Source organism: Nycticebus coucang, chromosome 13 (assembly GCF_027406575.1).
Source record: "Nycticebus coucang isolate mNycCou1 chromosome 13, mNycCou1.pri, whole genome shotgun sequence".
NCBI lineage: Eukaryota > Metazoa > Chordata > Mammalia > Primates > Lorisidae > Nycticebus > Nycticebus coucang.
The window spans coordinates 42,982,549-43,005,214 of record NC_069792.1 but is presented as its reverse complement, the minus strand read 5'-3'; the positions used below and the strand labels follow the sequence as shown (position 1 = coordinate 43,005,214).

The window sequence follows — 22,666 nt, the reverse complement described above, 5'->3', positions numbered from 1 at the left end:
CTACATTCATACAACAAAATTTCCCTCCTTGCTTAATCTATGCTGAGTTGGAACTCTTTTATCTAAAATCAAAAGAGTCTTAATTAATGTAAGAATGGCAAAAGTTATATATCCATAATACATTTATCTCTAGTTTGTAAAAATTTTCCAAAAACAATTTATTCCAGCTAGACCTTCCCTTTTTCTTCTGGATTTTTAAATGGAAACTATTAAAAATTCCACAGCCCAGCTGATGCTATTACTTAACTACCTCTTTTACAAATTATATTACCTAGAAGTTCCCCCTATTGAAAAGTATTTTTTGAAAAAAAAAAAATCACACATTTAGGAAAGTAAACATATAAAGCAAATCTTTGAATGGAGATTTTAATATATTATAGATTACCCCCCCAAAATGCTACTAATTGCTTACCTTTTCAATGAAAATATGGAAATCTATCTTTCTAATTTCTGAAACTGAGCTGAGTGTGTGAATTGCTTTAGCAGAATAGAATATTACTAAAAGTGCTACCAAAAAAAAAATTGTATATAAAAGCTTGATTTCTTGCTGCACATGGTCCCTTGAGCCTAAACTAGTTGGAGAATGACAGGCCACATGAAAGAGAATCAGGAAGGCAGGCCAAACCCCTGCTAACCACTAGAGTAGGGGCATCCTAAATCGCCCAGCTGCCAGTCCCAGCTGACCTGCCTGCTGACCGCAAATGCATGAGAGAGCCCAGAGATTAGCCCAGCTTGTCCACAGAATTGTTAGATAAATTAAATGATTGTGCTGTGGAGGCATTAAATATTAAGAGAATTTTTTATGCAGCAATAAACAACTAATTCAGAATTAAAGCTGTTTCCTTAAATTGACCAAAAAAAAGAAAGAAAGAAAAGAAAGACATTTACTCCAAAAAAGCAAATTTTGGAAGATAAACCAAGCTTTACAGAAATTCAGCTCAATCCCTTACAATTTATAATCATCTTTCTCTTGCCTGCAACACTCCCCCACAACACACCCATGCAACAAAGATTCTCCCAACTTCCTTCCTTTGTTCCTGTATGAGTTCCCCACAAAGTTTCTACTCAATGCTCAAGAATTAGCTTCTGGAAGTGTTCTGAAAACACCACGCAAGAACTAAATAAATTGTTTCATCTTTTGTACTATCCCTGTACAGTGTACATACCTCTATTGCAGTGTTAATATAAATATCTATCCGTACCTACTTGGAAATTTCTTCATTCAAACTAAATTCTAGGAATTAGAGAGCCAGTGTAGCACCCATCTGAGACTGAGAGACTTGGTTAAACTTCTTAGAAATACTAATTTGACAATGACATGTAACATAGATTGTGTTAGTCCAGGCATGGTGGCTCACATTTGTAATCCCAGCACCTTGGAGGCTGAGGATCACTTGAAACCAGGAGTTCGAGATCAGCCTGAGTAATACACTGAGACCCATCTTTACAAAAAAAAAAAAAAGGAAAATTAGCCAAGCACAGGGGTATCTTCCTATAGTCTCAGGGAGGATAAAGCAGGAGGATAGCTTGAGCCCTTGAATCCGGGAGTTTGAGGTTGTAACGAGCTTTGATGATGTCACTGCACTCCAGCCTGGGCAGAAGGGCAGGACCATGTCAAAAAAAAAAAAAAAAAAGAGATGGTGTCATTTTATAGAAAGAAGAGCTGGTACTTTTGTATACTATCAAAGTCATAAAAGACAAGAAATGGCAAAGAATCCATTTCAGATCGAAAGACACTGAAGAATCATGGCAACTAAATGCAGGAGTCAGCCCTCTATTTCTGCAGGTTCAGCATCTGCAGATTCAGCCAACTGCATATCAAAAATATTTGAAAACTGCAAAAATAAAAAATGTAATAAATACACATTTTTAATAATATAGTATAACAACAATGACATTGTATTAGGTATTATAAACAATCTAGAGATGATTAAAGATATACAGAAGAATATACACAGGTTATATGCAAATACAACACCATTTTATATGTGGGCTTGAGCATCGGAGGGATTGTGGTATCCATGGCGGTCCTGGAACCAGTCCCTGGTGGATACTAAGTGATGACTGTACGTGATCTTGTATTGGATCCTGGACCAGAAAAGGGAAAGGGACATTTCTGAGTCAGTTTAAACAAAATCTGTGGATTTCATGATAGAGTTGTATCAACATTGATTTCCTGATTTGGAGGTTTGAATGATAGTCATAGAAGTGATAGGACATCATGTCTGCAACCTACTCTCAGTTGGTTGCAGAAAACATCGGTAATATGTGGTATATTCAAAGAAAGAGTCAGAGAGAGTAGACAAGTTCAGTAAACTGCAAAATGTTATTAAACTAGAGAATCTTGATAAAGAAGATACTGATTTCTTTGCAATGTTCTTGCAAAAATTTCTGCAAATTTTAAACTATTTCAAAAGATAAGAATTTCTCATTTTATTGTATGTCACTTTAATGTGTATGACAGATATTATATTTTTTACAAATTGAAGGTTGTGTCAACACTCTGTCAAACTAGTCTATTGGTGCCATTTTTTCCACAAAGGATTTAGAATATGATATAAATGTACATAGTGGTTTATATAGTCATAGCAAGGTTTGAGGAAACTGACTCCAATTTTTAAAGAAGTTCTACTCTAAGTAAAATGCCATCAAACACATCACACGTTTCAGAGAAATCTTTTGTGAACTCAAGAGTCAACTGATGTGCCATACTTCATTGTTACCTTGGTCACAGCCACTGCAACCTGCAGAAACTACCACCCTGATAAATCAGGAGCCGTCAACATCAAGGCAAGACCCTCCACCAGCAAAAACATCAACTTACTGAAGGCTCAGATGATCTTTTAGAATATTCTTAGCAATGAAGTATACTTTAATCAAGGTCTGTGCATTTTTTAGACATAATGCTATTGCACACTTAGTAGACTACAAAATAATATAAACACAACTTTTATATACACTTGGATCAAAAAATTCAGATGACTCACTTTATTGCAGTATTTGCTTTATTGTGGTAGTCTGGAACTGAACTGGCAATATCTCAAAAATATGCCTGTGAATTATTACTTATTTATTTCTAACAAGTACATTAAGGGATTCAATATAGGAGATATTTGTAAACCAATTTCAGAACTTATGCTCAATGAAGCCAGTGATTCCTTGATATTATGGAAAAATAAGAAACACATCGCTCAAACAAGTTCTGTGCTGGATTCCTCATTACCTCTCAGGGGTGGGCTTCTGCCACTTTCCATATACACAAGGGCTAGCCCTCTACAGTTCTCATGGTTTGTTCCGACCAACCCAGAAGTTATTACAACAGAATTGTTCAGGAATGATGATTAAAAATGAGGATAAAGAAGATGGGATATGGACCAGAAGTTTGTAAAGGAAGAATCAAAGAACCAAGTAAATTTTCATGTAATAAAGAGTAGGAAAGAACTTAAAATCACAACTGCCATGGAAAAAATAGAAAGTCAGTAAAAGCTTCTAGGTTGGTGGTAAGAAAGATAAATTTGTTTTTAAGTTGGTTGATCATAAACTGATTACAAGACATTCTGAATCAAACATCTAGCAGACTGTAGGAACCACAAGGCTGAAACTCAAGGACAAAATGGATTCTGACTTCTAAATAAAGAACTAATAATCATTCTTAGACAATTTTCAAATTTGCTATATATTATCTCCACCCCTTATGTTTACGAGACCAATAAAGTTTTACTATTGGAAACTTTGATTGTTGAAAAGTAATCACTTCCGGGCAGCACCTGTGGCTCAGTCGGTAAGGCGCTGGCCCCATATACCAAGGGTGGTGGGTTCAAACCTGGCCCCGGCCAAACTGCAACCAAAAAATAGCCAGGCGTTGTGGCGGGCGCCTGTAGTCCCAGCTACCCGGGAGGCTGAGGCAAGAGAATCGCTTAAGCCCAGGAGTTGGAGGTTGCTGTGAGCTGTGTGAGGCCACAGCACTCTATCGAGGGCCATAAAGTGAGACTCTATCTCTACAGAAAAAAAAAAAAAGAAAAGTAATCACTTCCCCATGTTAGATCAAGAATTAATATATTTGCTTTATAAAGTATTGGCTGTTATTACCAAGATAACCAAGAGCTATTATTCACAAACCAACAACTACTTTCAACAGCAGATGGCTATATTTTTATTGGAACTAAGAATATCCTGGTATAGCTCCTAAAACATTAGATTCAGATCATTGATAAATTTAGAATATAGAAAAAAATACAATTAAAAGCAGCTTATCTAAGCTTATTGTATTTAGAAAATCTTCTTTGCAAATGGCCCTGTCAATCTCCTTACAGAACAGTACATGATGGTATTCAATTAACTGAAGTGCTTTTAGTTAGTTCACTAAATGATAATAAATAAATAAGCAAGCAATGATAGTCCATAATTGTAACCAAATACTGAAACAGGCTAATCAATTTTGTAAAAAAATGTAAAGGGATGAGGAAACTTCACATAGTTACCCCATTAATATACACAGAACAAATCCATCACAACCTGAGTACTGTTTATAAAATACTAACAGAACAATTTTTTTCAAAACATTTATTCTATTAGTCACAGTCTAAACCAATATAGCATTCATTAGTCACAGATGCCACTAGTTATTAACAATTTCCTGAAGGCATTTTTGCCCTTAATATCTGTATGTTCACTGCTCATGCATTTTAATTATAAATTAAAATCAGTGCAAATATTATAATCAAAGAAACAGCGAGCATTTCTATTTAATAAACTACTATATTTAAAATCACTTTAGTTTTAGAAATTCTTCGTGTCAGCTGAGTTGCATTACAACTAGTTGAGTTACACCTGCAGGTGAAAAACTTTCAAAATACTCAAAATTTGTAATCACATAAAATCACTCTGGCAAATATTTCTAAAAAGTGTTATACATATTTTATGAGGCAAAACTTCCTCTAAGATTCAGTTGCTGTAAATCCACTTTTTAAGATCATTAAATAGTTCATGTCATCAACTCAAGAAAAATAAATATATTCGAAAGTTTTCTATGAATATTTATTTTTCATACACAATGCTAACCCTATAAAAATTAAAAGAATTTTAATTTAAAAAATAAAGGCCATTGGTCTCTTTGAAATGAAAAGGTCTACAGCTTATATTAATGTAAAGAAAATTGTGTGTATGTTTCATATTTATTGTTAACATTTAACAGAAGTTTAGCAAATCTACATCATTTGTCTCCTAAGGACACTGTGCTGGCCAGATAAACTGCTACTTACTGTAATAGCTTAATTAACTGGATACTATTTCTGATGTCCCGATCACCCTACCTTGTCACATCTGCCAGAGGAAATCCTCATTCTTCAAAATTTCTCATGAACAGTAACTCCTCCACAGAGCTTTACTCTGGTACTATAGTCCACTCACACTGAGGCAGACTCAGTCACCTGATCTTCTATGCTAATGTAGCATGGCTCACATGTTGGTGTGAATACCAATGCTGCAGAAGGACAGCCCTGCAGCCTTCAGGGGTAAGCTCACTCCTGCAATGTTAAGAAATTAGGGCAAGAAACAGACTACACAGCATGGGATGGTGTGTAGCAAAGTTCTTTATTTGGGGATCTGATTTTATACACTTTTAGTCACGTACACACTTAATCTATCATCTGTTAGTTTCACCATTACCTCATTTTACCTATCTGAAATTAACTTGTAAGGAAATATCCTGTTACTACATCAACACAATCACTTCTGCAGTAAACATCCTTTTCTAGACACTGACTAATCTCTTGGGCAGGTATCTAAATAAAGATCACAAAGAAGAAAGCAGCCATAGGGGAACACAGTTAATGGAAGAGTACCTTCAAGCATTCACTCAGTTTACTCAGCATGAAGTAACGACTGTGTCTCTCCTCAGGGCAGAGCACCTATAGACCTCTGACAATATGTTTTTAACATACGTCAACCCTCTGGCCCGTATCTCTGAGGAAGGGCGGCATGCCCTTTGGCCTCAGGCTTTATGGGGTGTACAACTTCAGAGAATTGACTTGTGGAATTTTAACTCCAGGCAAGTTAACTCTGTGCGTGTCTCAGGAGGGCCCAGGTCCCTTAAGCCTCTAAGAATAAGAGGAATAGCAAGCAGTTTTAAATGCACACTGAGTTCACTTTGTGTGCTTGACGCAGGATATGTTCATTTCTAAATATTATCCTACACTCACATACTCCTGTTAGGTAACTAGACTGATATGAGCAGGGCTGACAATTGCAGTTAGGCTATTTTGGACTGGTCTGGATCAGGCTGATCTGGGCTTTTATGGGAATGAGGCTGATGAAGACCCTGCAGACAGGTTGTTATTGAGAACTTGCCAATAGATTGCCTCCAAGACCTTGCAGGTGGGGGCTGTTAGAACATAGTTAATTAGACCCAGGGAGACTTCCAAGAAGCAGCTGATACTCCCCAAAGTTCTGTGTAAAACCGGAGCACATTGCAAGTACAAGTTGGTTCTATCATGTGTAGAACACAAATGTCCTAATGCCATAATTGGGTAAATGAGATGAAAGCTATGCTGATTAGTATGATGAAAGCACTCCATTTGTTCAAATAATCAACACACTGAAATGGCCATAAATATATTTATGATCTATATACAAAAGATTAAAAAAAAAAAAAAAAAAACAGAGGCTGCACTTTCCATGGTATTTGCAATCAGTAGGATGGAGCATGGCTTGCTTTGCAGGTTGTTAATAAATACTTTTCTATTTCTCATTAGTCTGGCCAATGGTTTATCTATTTTATTTATTTTTTCAAAAAACCAACTCCTTGTTTCATTAATTTTCTGAATGATTCTTTTGTTTTCAATTTCATTGATCTCTGATTTGATTTTGGATATTTCTTTTCTTCCACTGAGTTTAGGCTTAGATTGTTCTTCTTTTTCCAATTCCATAAGATGGCTTGTGAGATTGTTGATACACTCTCTTTCTGTTTTTCGAATGTAGGCATCTAAAGTGATAAATTTTCCTCTCAAAACTGCTTTTGCAGTATCCCACAGGTTTTAATGCCATTCCTATCAAAATACCAGCATCATACTTTCAAGATTTAGAGAAAATGATTCTGCGTTTTGTATGGAACCGGAAAAAAACCCATATAGCTAAGGCAGTTCTTAGTAACAAAAATAAAGCTGGGGGCATCAGCATACCAGATTTTAGTCTGTACTACAAAGCCATAGTGGTCAAGACAGCATGGTACTGGCACAAAAACAGAGAATAGACACTTAGAATTGAACTGAAAACCAAGAAATGAAACTAACATCTTACAACCACCTAATCTTTGATAAACCAAACAAGAACATACCTTGGGGGAAAGACTCCCTATTCAATAAATGGTGTTGGGAGAACTGGATGTCTACATGTAAAAGACTGAAACTGGACCCACACCTTTCCCCACTCACAAAAATTGATTCAAGATGGATAAAGGACTTAAATTTAAGGCATGAAACAATAAAAATCCTCCAAGAAAGCATAGGAAAAACACTGGAAGATATTGGCCTGGGGAAAGACTTCATGAAGAAGACTGCCATGGCAATTGCAACAACAACAAAAATAAACAAATGGGACTTCATTAAACTGAAAAGCTCTGTACAGCTAAGGAGACAATAACCAAAGCAAAGAGACAACCTATGGGAAAGGATATTTGCATATTTTCAATCAGACAAAAGCTTGATAACTAGAATCTATAGAGAACTCAAATTAATCCACATGAAAAAAGCCAACAATCCCATATATCAATGGGCAAGAGACATGAATAGAACCTTCTCTAAAGATGACAGATGAATGGCTAGCAAACACATGAAAAAATGTTCATCATCTCTATATATTAGAGAAATGCAAATCAAAACAACCCTGAGATATCATCTAACCCCAGTGAGAATGGCCCACATCACAAAATCTCAAAACTGCAGATGCTGGCGTGGATGTGGAGAGAAGGGAACACTTTTACACTGCTGGTGGGACTGCAAACTAGTACAACCTTTTTGGAAGGAAGTATGGAGAAACCTCAAAGCACTCAAGCTAGACCTCCCATTTGATCCTGCAATCCCATTACTGGGCATCTACCCAGAAGGAAAAAAATCCTTTTATCATAAGGACACTTGTACTAGACTGTTTATTGCAGCTCAATTTACAATTGCTAAAATGTGGAATCAGCCGAAATGCCCACTAACCCAGGAATGGATTAACAAGCTGTGGTATATGTGTACCATGGAATACTATTCAGCTATGAAAAAAATGGAGACTTTACATCCTTCATATTAACCTAGATGTAAGTGGAAGACATTATTCTTAGTAATAAAAATGTGAGAATATTTAGTAAAGCATCACGAGAATGGAGAAGCATGAATCCTATGTACTCAATTTTGATATGAGGAGAATTAATGACAATTAAGGTTATGGGGGGGAGGAAAAGCAGAAAGAGGGATGAAGGGAGGGGGGCAGGGCCTTGGTGTCTGTCACACTTTATGGGGGCAAGACATAATTGCAAGAGGGACTTTACCTAACAAATGCAATCAGTGTAACCTGACTTATTGTACCCTCAATGAATCCCCAACAATAAAAAAAAATAAAATAGGGCGGCGCCTGTGGCTCAGTCAGTAAGGCGCCAGCCCCATATGCCGAGGGTGGTGGGTTCAAACCCGGCCCCAGACAAACTGCAACCAAAAAATAGCCGGGCGTTGTGGCGGGCGCCTGTAGTCCCAGCTACTCGGGAGGCTGAGGCAAGAGAATCGCTTAAGCCCAGGAGTTGGAGGTTGCTGTGAGCTGTGTGAGGCCACGGCACTCTACTGAGGGCCATAAAGTGAGACTCTGTCTCTATTAAAAAAAAAAATAAAATAAATAAAATAAAATAAAATAAAAATAAATACTTCATTTTTCTTGCTCAAACCCTACTTGTTTTCTTCAATTATTTCAGCAACTACTTCAAGCCATCCCACCACTCTAACCTTCCCATTATAGGTGTGTATGTGACTTCTTACACACTTTCTCTCTTTCTTGCTTAAGAGTACATCCAGGCAGCCACCATATTTGGGGATTTTTTTCTCTTTTTTAAAAATTTATTTCAGAATATTATGGAGGTACACAAATTTTGATTATTTAATTTGCTTTTATACATTTAAGGCAGTTTTGTAAATGTTCCCTTCACCCAGAAAATGTGCATTGTACTAGTTAGGTGTGAATTTACACAATGCCGCCCCTCCACTCCCAGCTGATTTTCATTGAGTTTTACTTCCATATGTGTATGTAAGAGTTGATTGATTAATTCCAGTTTGATATTGAACACATATGTTGTTTATTTTTCCATTCTTATAATACTTACAAGAACAGTCTCCAGTTCCATCCAGGTGGTTACAAAAGAAACTAGCTCACCATTTTTTATGATTGAGTAGTACTTCATAGTATACATACACCACATTTTATTAACCCATTCATTTATTGATGGGCACTTGTGTTGTTTCCACATCTTTGCAATTGCAGGCACCATATTTTGGTCATCTCCATAAACCTATAGCAGCTAGCCAAGAACCTAAAATACAATAAAAACTCAAATGTTTAATGCTCAATAAAATTATACGCTTTAGTAAATAGAGTATTTTGAAATTCAGTGCTTCCAGGAACACAATTGCTTTATTCAATTAAGTGGCAAATATTTGTTGAGCACTTTATCTATACACATTAGAGATCTCTGAATAGCACAAGATATGATAAGCACAACAAAGACCAGATTATACACATACCTACACCTGATGGTGGTAGAGGAGTGGAAAGAAGAGGCAAGAAAAGGAAATACTCAGTTTAAACTAGACAAGCAAGAAGTGAACAGGATTTCAGGCAGGTTCATACATACGAGCAAACATGGCTAGAGATAAGAAAAAAACAGATCAGCCCAAGTTATGGTAAATGATTTATTATGGCAGGAGCCAAAACTGAGAGGAAGTAGAGGTTACAGATGAAACCAGAGAATTAGGCAAAGGTCAGTGCTAAAGGATCCAGAAAGTCCTGGTAAGGAGTTTAGACATTATGTCTGAGGGGTTTCGCTTAGACAAATGGTTCTATTTGTATTGAAGAACAACGGCATTTATTCACATTGTTCAGCACTGTAGCAACTTGGTACAAAAAAATTTGGGTGCTATTTGTGAAATTCCAGTAATCTACTTTACCTACAACAACTATCCCTCTTCCTTCCCTTGTTATCTTCTTTCTGACTGGAAAGCTTTTCTGAAGAACAACACAAAATCACAGCATTAAAAGTTAGAAGGAAACTTAAGTATTATTTTGTCCAATCCTGATATTTCCAGATTAAGGCAAGAAATTCACCTTAGTTCACATAAAGTAAAAAAAGAATAACCCTCCAAAAAAAGAATGACCCAAAACTCATGTCTGTCATTCTATAATAGAATTAATAGAATTCTTTCCACTTGTCTGTTTTCCAAACTTTGTAATCTGTGATCTAGATAAAATGAAAGTGTTCATCTATAATTTTAATGTCCATGTTAATTGTATTCCATTATCAAAAATCAAGTTGCCAGAGATATTTCAAAAGATTTTTAGACATGCTTGAATTAATATCTGTATCACATTTATTCTGACCTTTGATGAACTAGACTACCCAGGATCATAGATCTTACCTAGCATCAAACATTAGTAAAGATTCAATGGCTATAGACATAATAAGGAGCAAACAAAGCATTGCTTTGGGGAAAAAAATAAAATCATCAGGAATTCAAAACTGTCCATTTTCTCACATTTTGGTTTTGCATTTATAAGTTTTTAAGAATTTTCTGCAAAATCATTTTTCTCAAGAGGAAGATGGTTTGTTTGGGGGACATCTTCATTTCATATTTCCTTACATGTACAAAGTTTATGTACCTCTTTCCCCATTCTTCAGCCTGACAAATCTATAAAATTCAGGCATATTTATAATACCCAATCTGGACATACCAGAAATGTCCTACAAAACAAATTTCATAAATATGGACTCTCTGATATCTTCCTAACAGTAAATACTAGGAGCAGATTTAAAAGAGAGTTTTGTGAGGTCATTTATTCCTCTGAGGGTCCCCAAAAGGGATAGAATTACTCACAGACCTGCTGTTCACATCTTACCTTCTTGTGACTTGGCTTTAATGTTTATATCTTAATGTCAAAATGTAATGAACTTTAGGATTAGAGGATTATCTGAGAAATTCCCAAAATGATCCTACACATATTTGATAATTTATTCAGAATTATTTCTGAAGGAATAATAAAACCAAAATAAATCTTTGCCTTGTAAAATAATGACTACCCTTTTTTTTTTTTGGTTTTTGGCCGGGGCTAGGTTTAAAACCTCCGCCTCTGGCATATGGGACCGGCACCCTACTCCTTGAGCCACAGGCGCCGCCCATGACTACCCTTTTTTTAACAAAAGTAGTTTTCTGTTTCTACAAAACATAAGTCAAATCATATATTCAATTAAGTTATTTATTAGATAAGTTTCTTTTTGATAAAATACTTGAATCTAAAATTAAAAATTCTAATTCATTTTAAAAATCCATAAGGGAATTTTAATTTTGCTAATATAAAAAACTAAATTACATTCTTCCAGCATAAGTACTTTAAATATTTTTATTAAATATAACAACTATACTGTGCTTTAAAATGAACAACTAGCATCACAAGGAAATGCCCTGATGACAGCAATACAGAGGGCAAGATGTATTTGATGAGTTGACTCTGGCTGTCCTGGGTATGGGGATGTGGAGCGTGGCCTTGTTGCTTAAAGGCTGTGGTTTGCATTTGAAACAAGCCAAGAGAAGTGCTCGCATTAAAAAAAAAAAAAAAAAAAACAGCAAAAATCGTACTCCTTTAAAAAACATGCATACTTGATGGACTAAAATTCCCATCAGTCAGCCCAGAACATTAAGGAAGTTTATCTTGCTTCTGGGTAGAGAAATAAAGTTCCCTTTAACAATTCTTAATGTTGTACTCATACCTCACACAGGTCTGGTGGTCCAAATTTACACACATTCACAGTAGATTAAGTGATTTTATAAGTGACATTGAAATCAACCACCAGAAGAACAAAAAAAAAGGAAGCTTAAAAATAGTGACTTCATGGTACAAGCCTTCACGTATGTTTTACCTTTTAATCACTTGTATGCATTACTTTGCTTAAAATTAGGTAGATAAATATAGGTAAATGGATCATTAGAGAGAAAGAAAGCAAATAAACCAACGGGCAATATGACCGATACATTTAAACAATTCAAATCAACTATGAAGTTTTGTTCAAAACTGTTCTCAAATTATTCACAAGGGTGTTTGACTCTGTAAAGTTCATAAACAGAGTGCAAATCACCCAAACAGAAGCAATTGCTGCTTTTAAGCCAAAGCCCTGACTAGCCAGGGATTTGCCTTTAGGAATTAACCAGAACAAAATCCTGATTAAAGAACTAATTGGCTTGTCTACTAATTAAAAGAAAAAGAAAGTACATTTCTATACTCAGGACACAGAGTCATAAAAACCAGAGGTTTATTAAAACCACCTCTAAGATGTTTAAATTGCTGACAATAAAATTTAACAAGGTGAAGCCTACAGGAAAGGATGACGGGAATGGACAAGGTTCTGGTCCGAGCGTTCAGTGTCTGGCATCCATGAAGCAGGTATGTTCTTCGTATTCCTAAATAAGTCTCGGTTCTCATGGTTTACTTTCTGGTAATAAACTCTGTGATATACAAAATTATTTAGCAGTTTTACCTGGTACCACCTTGGTTATATAACGTTTGAGGCTTATCCCCATTCAATAATATATTCTGTAGGTTTTTGTTTAAAAGCAGAATAATCAACTTTTAGAAGACTATATCGGAATTTTAAAAAACAAAATCAGATTTCTTTTCTTTTTTTTTTATTGTTGGGGATTCATTGAGGGTACAATAAACCAGGTTACACTGATTGCATTTGTTAGGTAAAGTCCCTCTTGCAATCATGTCTTGCCCCCAGAAGGTGTGGCACACACCAAACTTTCACAATCATCCAAAACGAAGTTGTTTCTCAAATATCAATATAAATTGACTATATTGATTTGGTTTTAACACAGAGTGTCAAGCACCCCATTCTTAATAAACCACATTTTAACAATAAATTCTCCAGACCAATAGGGAACAGTTTTACCACTAGGGATGTTTGACATTACCTGGGGACATTTTTGGTTGTCACAGTTTGTAGATGGGGACGTTACTAGCATCTAGGAGATTCTAGTGGGTAATGTCTACAGATGCTGCTAAACATCCTAGCATGTCCAGGACAGCCCTCCCCAAATCGTATTGCTTCATCGTAAGTCTATTCATCTGTAAAATATAGATAATCATATCTGCTTTGTATCTTTTGTTATGAGAACTAGAGGCAGTATATATAAATACATAGGAGGAACTTTCCAAGTGTCAATTATTATTATCATTATTATTAATAATTTGTGTTTTTGTGACAGGTTTAATTCCAAAGTGCTAATTACGAAAGCCATTTTTACTTAACAACTATCTAGAGAATAATTTCCATGAATTACCCGCTAGAATTACCAAAAAGAGCTACAAAAGATTTTGAGAGTAATGGTTATTTTCCCATCTGAAAAAGCCAGCTGAGAGTTGTCGAGGACAGTAGGTGTACCCCTCAAGGACTAGGGTAGCATGGTCTAATGATTCAGGTTAAAATGAGCCTAGAGGATACAGCACCAGGATCACTTTAACACTGGCCCTGGAAAACTCACCTTCCTTTTCTGATTCACACTGACTGTCTTTGTGGTAGAGTGACGTTGAGGTTTGTGCTGAGCCTTGGTTCATGAGAGTACCCTCAACTTCTTTCTAATTCTTATGTCAAAATAAATAACCCTACATTTTAGAAGTTATCTCTACGTGTAAGAACTCATGGAATGTCACATATACTGAGCTGGCGTTTTGTTTCATGTGGCATTTTGTTTCAGGAAAGTCACTACATCCATATTTAAACCTTGCCTACAATGATTATTTTCCCAAAGAGTACATAATGTAGTTAATATATCATTCTTTTGGAGAACAGACTAGCCAATAGCATGACTAGGTGCCAAGCATGTGCTAAGTCCTTTCCGGCCACTATTGTATTTAATCCTCAAAACACCCATTCGTCCTAGTATAATGTGCTGCTTACACAGCCTAGCAAATGCGGAACCTGGATGGGAACCCTGTTTTATCTGACATCAGCACCTGATGAGCTAAATCACTAGGCGACACTGCTTCAGAACAGGAGGAATATTAGTTGAATCAACATTTTGGAAATTCTACCCACGGGATAAATGGATATTAGAGAGAAGACACAAAAAGAGCAGAAACTCCTTAAAGAATTGTCTTTCCTTCAGAAACAGGAATACTGGAGAAGCACTTACACCAGGCACAGGTAGAGCTACCCCAAGGTACATCCCATGCCTTTCTACAGCACAATTTGTGAATGTCAATCATGAAGTCCACTATCAACACTTTACATCTTAAAAGACATATTTGGGGAATTACTTGCATCTGTTCCTTCCAAGAGCATGCAGGTATAAGAAAAAGAGTTTTTCTCCAGTTTCAAAAATCTAAATGTTAAATATGACAGAAAATTAAAATCCTATTTTTTCCACAGAAAATAGTCTTTTAAAATGACATTTAAACAATAAACCTCTGAAATTACAAGTAAATTATCTGAGTCACAAGAAAATAATGAGGAATAAATAAATTTACACTTTTTTAATGTCACTTAAAGAACTTGTTCACAAACCAAAATGTCAATCACTGAACAGTAACGCAGGAACTGCCAGCTCAGCCCATCCAGACTCTCTCTCATGCCTCAGAATGAGACACTAGTCGCATAAATCTACATAGATGTCCACGTGCACACGATGATGGAAATGCTTATGAATGACATCAAACGTGATGTAAAAGTACCGGACTGAAGTCAGAAGGCTTTACCACTGTTCATCAGTAGTCCTGCATCCATACCTTTCTATCTATGTTCATATGAACTAGCCACATAGTCAATTTCCTATTCTATAGCATAATAGCTAGATTGCCTAATATACATGGTATCTGTGAGGCTTAAATAAAATCATCCATTTAATTTGCTTTTTAGCTTGAAATGCTTCTATGACATGCAGTGCCTATAAATAATGCGCAAACTCCATATCCCGGCACACAATACCCTCAGTTCCACCTTCTACCTGCCTACTTCTCGTATCCAGCTGCTCCTACTCTATCTCCCTGTGCCTATATATAATCACACCTCTGACTTTTGCTAAACCTGCACACTCTTCCTGGAATGTTTTCCAAGTCTTATCCATCTGGAAAACCAAAATACCATCTTCGTAAAATAGTCACTTTCCTTTCCTTGTTTCCTTCCTTTCCCTTCTACTCCAGTAGAACTGAGTGCTTCCTGTCTATGCCCCATCTCTGTCCTCTTCTACAGACATTGTTGCATTACCTATATTTTCCTGCATCTCCGTATGTCTATTTCCCCTCTGAGACATGCATAGCTTGACAATCATCCTGTACTGTAACCTTATATCTTGTTTCACTCTCCCTTTAAGGGAACATCCTCAGACATACACTGGCCACATCCAGTGTGGCATAACTGCATTTCAAAGGAAAGCTTAGATGATTACATAAATGATGAGGCAGAAGCAAATGAAATCATGTAGATCTATAACTAAGGGACTAAACTGACTTCCCTCCACCATTTTAAGTCCTACCACTAGAAACCTAAACTGGGACCAATGCTGGGCCTCCCTGGGATCCAGAGGAACCTGAGCAAAGACAGATGCAGCATCCACATCTGCTGTGGCCAACAAGTGTAAAGGTCAAGGTTGATTTTTTTTTTTTTTTTTGAGACAGAGTCTCACTATGTCACCCTCGGTAGAGTGCCATAGCATCACAGCTCACAGCAACCTCAAACTCTTGGGCTTAAGCAATTCTCTTACCTCATCCTCCCACACAGCTGGGACTACAGGCACCCACCACAACCCAGGGCTATTTTTTGTTGCAGTTGTCATTGTTGCTCAAACCCACTTGCCTTGGTGTATGTGGCCAATGCCCTAGCCACTGAGCTACACATGCCAAGCCTCAATTATTTCATAGTAAGCCAAGAATGTCCATTTAAGGGCAAGAACCAGCATTTTTAGTACATCATAAATAAATGGTCAACTTTAAGGATTGGAGTGATAATTGAGTAGAAAATTGTGTTATATTTTATTATATATTCAACTTCATTTTTATGTAAATTCATCATACACAATCTCTTTTTTTTTTCTTAAAGGGAGAAAACGAAAGTGAAAAGAAATCTCTCAAAACCAGGATGATTCCAGTCACATCTGAAGAGTCACACACCAAAATACAAGGTCAGAATGCAATCTGTAGAAAAAAAAAAAGCCAAAAACTGAAATACATATTTCTCTGAAATGTGTTATCAGATGAAAGCTTTGTCCTTGACTAGATGAATTATCTAGGGTCACGCTGAGACTATTTGAAGATCTTAATATTTATGAAAACATTACTTCTTCATTCAGTCAGTCAGTCATCTGTTCAACAGATACTTTTTGATGACCTTCCACCAGCTGGGGTGCACTGGTGGACAATAGGGGCTAAGTCTGTGCCAAGTGGAGAAAATGAAACCGATCCTAGATAAGCGAGCACATAATGAACAATGTAATCTTAGACAATGTAAAAGTTATAAGGACAAGGGAATGGTTCTGGGTTGTACACGTTCAGAGCTCACACCTCTGCTCCCCTCCCCCTGAACTCTTCCCATTAGAAACCGCATCTCCTCCTAAGGGTAACACACTCCTACACTCGTTTTCACCTGATGATTTCAAATCTGTTTCAGACCAACTTCGTTTTCAGATCTTGTCCACTATTTTCCAACTAACCAGTAGACATACACAGCTGTATGTTCTGCTACAGACAGCACGTTTAAAACTGAATTCCTTCCCCCATAGTCTAATGGTTAGGGAAAAATAAATAAAACTGAAATCCTTTTTTTTTTTTATTAATTCATAGCTGTGTCCATGATCACAAAACTGAATTCCTGATCTCCTTCCAAGAAGCTCCCTCTCCTGATTTACTTCTATCCCTGATACTTTCATTCTTTCCATCTCCCAAGCTCCAAATCTCACTAATGTTTTATTCCTCTATCTGCTATGTGCTGAAAAGGAATTAGTCACCGAATCTTTCATAGTGACCCTCAATTTCCAGTCCCAGCGATCATCCTGGTTCAGCCCCTTATCAGTAGCTTGTGCTACACTCCTCCCAGCCTCTCTAAGTGGTCACTTGTGTTTAGATTCAAGTTCTATTTCACCCTCTTTCCATTTTATCCAGCCCAAAAACTATCAGCAGATTTTCCATGAACTATTACTTCGATCTTACACCTCTGTTCAAAAACCTTCAGTAGGTCCACCTAAGGCACAAAATCTGTGGACCTAAGGCTAAGTTCCTCTACCTGTCTTTATAGAATCTAATGTGATCTGTTCCCCAGCCCAATCTTAAGCCCTCTTTCCTGCTTCTCCTCAGTATGAATGATACGCCTAAACAAGAAAACACAGAAATGAGAAGGGAATCATTAGAACAGAATGTGCTTGTGTCAAACAATTAAAACATAAAATGATTGCCATAGAACCAGAACAAATGTTTTGCTTTTTGTCTATTAGACAGTCTGCATATGATGACTTTTTTAATGACTTTCTATTTGCATTTAAACAAATATGTGAGCTGAAGCACAATTAAGTTTTTACTAGCCAGAATTTCTCTTCTCCATGGAGGAAAAATAAAAAACAAGAAATACACAAAAATTACAGGCAAGACTTTAAATAAAAGAAAACCACAAGAGAGATCTCAAACAAAAAAATTGCTATCAGGTAATATTCCCTTAATCAAAAGCACTGCTCTGAACAAATGGCTCACTCTTATTCTACTTAGCTATTCCTGTTTAAAAGAAAAGGAAAGGATCTATGTGAAGAAAATCACTGAATTTTACGGAGAGATGTGAAATAAACTTAAATAATTAGAGGGAAATAATGTATTTCCACTTGGGAGGATAATATTTTAAAGATATTGATTTTTTTCTAAATGAATTTATATTCATATTTTTGTAACTCCTCTCTACTCACTTAAACAATATAATTTTTAAAAAACAAAGGGAATAAAATTCACTTTAGTGTCTGTTACTTTATTGTTTTTAAGAGAATCTTTGTGTTTTTACTATCCAAATTAGAATGCAGAGAATACTTACTTGGTCTTATATGAACCAAGTGTTTTCACCACTATCTTTCTTCTGCATTTTCATCTAATCCAAGAAGACAGGAAAACAGTATCTCCAAAATAAATTTTCAGCATTTACTTACCTGAATAGAAAGAAAAAAATAAGTTAACGTTCTGCAATAAGTTTTTCTCTTTTTTTTTTTTTTGGCCGGGGCTAGGTTTGAACCCACCACCTCCGGCATATGGGACCGGGGCCCTACTCCTTGAGCCACAGGCGCCGCCCTGCAATAAGTTTTTCAATGTGAATTCAATATAATATTACTTCCTGAGTGATGACTAAAGCCTGGCTATTCAATTGTTAGATTATCTGATTTTAAAATATTTAGTATAATGTATGAATGAATCATAAGGCTCTATTTCTGATAAAAGTCCACATATATGAAACTTCCACAAATAGTAAAAATCATATACCAAGAGGATAAGTAAAAATATGTCTTGTCTTTTCTTTACTAACAATAGAAGACCATTATTCAATTTCCAAACTATTTTAAAAAGAGAAGGCCCTTCTGCAAGTCAAACACAATTCTTCACTACATATACTAAAATGTGATTAGCAAATGAAATATGAAGGAAAAGAGAAACATTCTACAGTAGAAACAAGATCTACATGTGCCAACGAAAAACAAAAAATTTAAAAAAAAAGAAAAGAAACATCCACAGAATTATCAAGATAATTATTCTGTTTTACTATGAGTTACTTTATAATAGTTATGGTTTAAGTCTATACTTCTTTGCACAGAAAAATACAGTCTTAATAGCATAAAACCAAGGGTCACATGTTTGGAATGGCAAATTTATTCTTATCTTTGTTACACTTTTTTCTTTTTTTTTTCTTTTATTGTTGGGGATTCATTGAGGGTACAATAAGCCAGGTTACACTGATTGCATTTGTTAGGTAAAGTCCCTCTTGCAATCATGTCTTGCCCCCATAAAGTGTGACACACACCAAGGCCCCACCCCCTCCCTCCTTCCCTGTCTCTGCTTTTTCTTACCCTCCCCATAACCTTAATTGTCATTAATTGTCTTTCAAAGTGTATCTGTAAGCTTAAATTTTTCATAGCTGGTAATAAAAAACTCTTTTGTGGAAGTTTCATTAAACAGAGGAGCTATTTGAGTGTGAAGAAAAAAATAGCATCCTTAAATCTGCAGACTTAGCATGTCTTCAAAGGCTTTAATAGGAATTGCCGTTATATTTAAGATATTTGTCTTGAAAAATCAAAATTATTAGTGTTTAAAGATAGCCTCGAATATATGCTTGGTATTTTTGTGTTCTTCACTTCAAAACTTGCAGGTGCAATGTCATAAAATCTGCAGATGTTGATTTCTGATTTTAGAACTCTTATCTTCTGCAGAGCATGGTTTAATTTATATCTGCCATGGAAATGAAGAATGGAGAAGATTTTGGATTCAAATAAAGATAACTTACTAATGCCCTCTTTTGATTACAACCATGTTTCTAAGGCTTCTACTTCATTTATGTTACATTAAATGCTTCCTTAAACAAATGTTTTGGTCCCCAGAGAGGATATGAAAATGACTTAGTTAATGGTTTATGATGCTTTAAAGTGACCTTATTTGTGTGGAAATGAGTAACAGTTGAGTACCTACAGCTAGTATGATCTGGTGGGCAACATCACCCACATAATAGGCACCCTAATGCCTCCATGCCCTAATCTCTAAAATTCATGAATATGTTACCTTGCATAGAAACCAAACACTGCTGATATTATTAAATTAAGGATCTTGAGATGGGAAGATTATTCCAGATTATTCAGGTAACCACAATGTAATCAAGAGGTCCTTACAAAGCAAGAGAGTCAAAGGCAGAAAAAGAAAACGGAATGATGAAAGCAGTGGTTGAATTGCTGCACTCTGGGCAGGGAGGAAGGAACTAAATCCCAAGGAAGACAGATAACCTCTAGAAGCTGGAAAGGAGAAGAAAACGGATTCTCTCCTTAAGCTTCCAGAAGGAATCCAGCCCTTCTAGTATAGCCTTTAGGTGCTGAGCCGTGTGTACGGTCACCATCCTACATGTGACACACAGAGAGTGCCTTGCTGGAGAGGAAGAGAAAGGTACAGCTAAAAGAAGTTAGGCATAGAAAACATTCCCTGTTTTAAATATTGACTAGAAGACCATTTTAGACTTCTGACATCCAGAACTGTAAGAGAATAGACGGTGTTGCTTTAAGCAATTAGGTTTATGGTAATTTGTTACAGCAGCAATAGAAAAGTAATACATATGGCCTTAAAATATTCCAGCTTTCAATATAAAATGTAACCATTTTAAAAGTGAAACTGAGTTTTACTATAAACAATCATGTTTACATTTATAGTAAAAGCCCTATATTATACCAAAAAAGAGAGAGCATTTTAGAGTTTAACATCCCAGAATTTAAATGATAGCTCTGCTACTTTCTAGCTTTAGTCAAAACCTTTAACACTCTGAATTTTGGCTTGCTAATGTATAAAATAAGGATAATACTATCGTCAGTCTTAGGTTGTGCATGAGAAATAAATTCATTAATATCTGTAAAGCATTGAGCATGGGGGTTAATAAATGCAATGTTGACTGAAGGCACATCGACAGCATAAGTGAGGGCCATGCATGGCCTCCGGAATTGCCAAGAGGCCATTCAGCTCCACCAATTATTGCCTCGTGGGGATGAGGGCCCAGTGCTGCCAGATGTTCCAGCTTGTCTAAATAGCCTACAAGTAGAATTTTCATTTTAAGAGTTCTCAATTTTTAAATATTGAGGGTTTTAATGTTAAATATTCCCTTTTGCAAGTCACTGAGTAAAAAAATTAATTTTTGTCAAATTTATGCCACAAGATCATTTTGTCACCTCTCACCAGCCACATTCAATGCCCCATGTTGTCCATATTTATAAATATTGACATCCCCATACAAAATTCTGAATCTGCCTCCTACTCTTTCCTGCCTCTTTACTTGTGAACTTCAATCCCAGTATTGGGTTTGTAAACAGTTTGACTACAAAAGAGGTAGCTCTTTGAGCCTTCTGTGCTAAATTGCTTTCCACAGCTAAAACCTTTGGCTTCCAATTCTGGCATAATTCCAGGTCTATAAGGTACCCCAGGCCTCACCCAGGCTCCCATCATCTCTCCAAACTGACCCATCCTGCATCTCAGCCAACTCTCAGTTTGGATGGCAATCTAGAAAGCAAAAGACTGCTCTAGAACTAACACTGCTCTACAAAAACAAAGCCCATATGTTTGGGAAGTGAGATGGGGAGGGAATCCTGACTTGTTTAAATGGGAAGCCACTCACTCTTCAGTTCTTAGCAGTAAGAATCAGCACATGGAATTTAACTTGCCTCACACGGAATAGAAAAGTAACCAAACCAACTACTAGAATTTAATTTTCAAAAATCAGCAAATGCTTCCCTATGCAAAACCAGCCAGTTTGACTGGTAGGCGTGGGAAGGATATGGGGCTAAGTTTAGTACAGTAGTTCACTCCCCGTAGCTGTCCCTGATGTTAATCAGCCAGAGGATAAGGTGGGGATATAGAAACAAACACAGATAAATGCATAACTTTTTGACAAAACTACTCTAGCATATTTCACTGCTTCATCCAAACAAATTCTCTTATATGGTAAACAGAGTAAACAAATGAAAGTATTCTTTCAAAAGAGTACCTGATATGATGAGGCAAAAGAATGAGAATAAACTTGACATGTAAAGTTTCTACAAACATAGTCTAGAAGAAAGAAAACTACAATGTGCTTCCTGGTTTGAAATAATGAAAACAAATTCCTAACCAGGTAGGTTTGGCAAGGCACAGAGTTGTTATCAGGCTACCTTCAGTGGCAGGGACTCCTCATTAGGAAACTTACAGATAACTGGAACTGAAAAGCCATTCAAGGGGCAGGAGGCAGCCAAGGGACTAATTATCTCACTCATAGTGATGATGGCTTCATTTCTATGATGACTGTATTTCCTCTGCGTATCTATCCTAGATTGTTTGCACTCCCATCTACTCATTTCCCAGTCCAAATTCCTGAGAGAGTAGTATGTCTGACTTAAATAACTACCATTGTTCTGTTTGGGCAGAGCCTTCATAGCATCTCAGGGTCAGCAGCCGGTTGTGGACAGGCTGCCCCCTTGGGATCAGGTGCTCGGCTGTGTGCACAGTCAGTATCCAGTCCTACGTGCAGTGCACAGAGGTTGCCTCACTGAAAAGGAAGAGGATGGTAGAGCTATGTCAGCTAAAAGAAGTTAACCATAGAAAACATACCCTGGGGGTGGTGCCTGTGGCTCAAAGGAGTAGGGCACTGGCTCCATATGCCAGAGGTGGTGGGTTCAAACTCAGCCCTGGCCAAAAA

The 22,666-nt window shown here is 36.5% G+C and overlaps 1 protein-coding gene across 1 annotated transcript in view; it reads left to right on the top strand.

Annotated features, from left to right (window-relative positions):
- Window positions 1-12,564: 12,564 nt before the first annotated feature.
- Window positions 12,565-22,666, top strand: part of CNGB3 (cyclic nucleotide gated channel subunit beta 3) — a 196,797-nt gene continuing 186,695 nt past the window's right edge. The window contains exons 1-2 of the mRNA XM_053558667.1: window positions 12,565-12,675; window positions 16,328-16,409. Of these exons, the coding sequence (XP_053414642.1) occupies window positions 12,565-12,675; window positions 16,328-16,409 (193 nt within the window). The remainder of the gene's footprint in view (window positions 12,676-16,327; window positions 16,410-22,666) is intronic.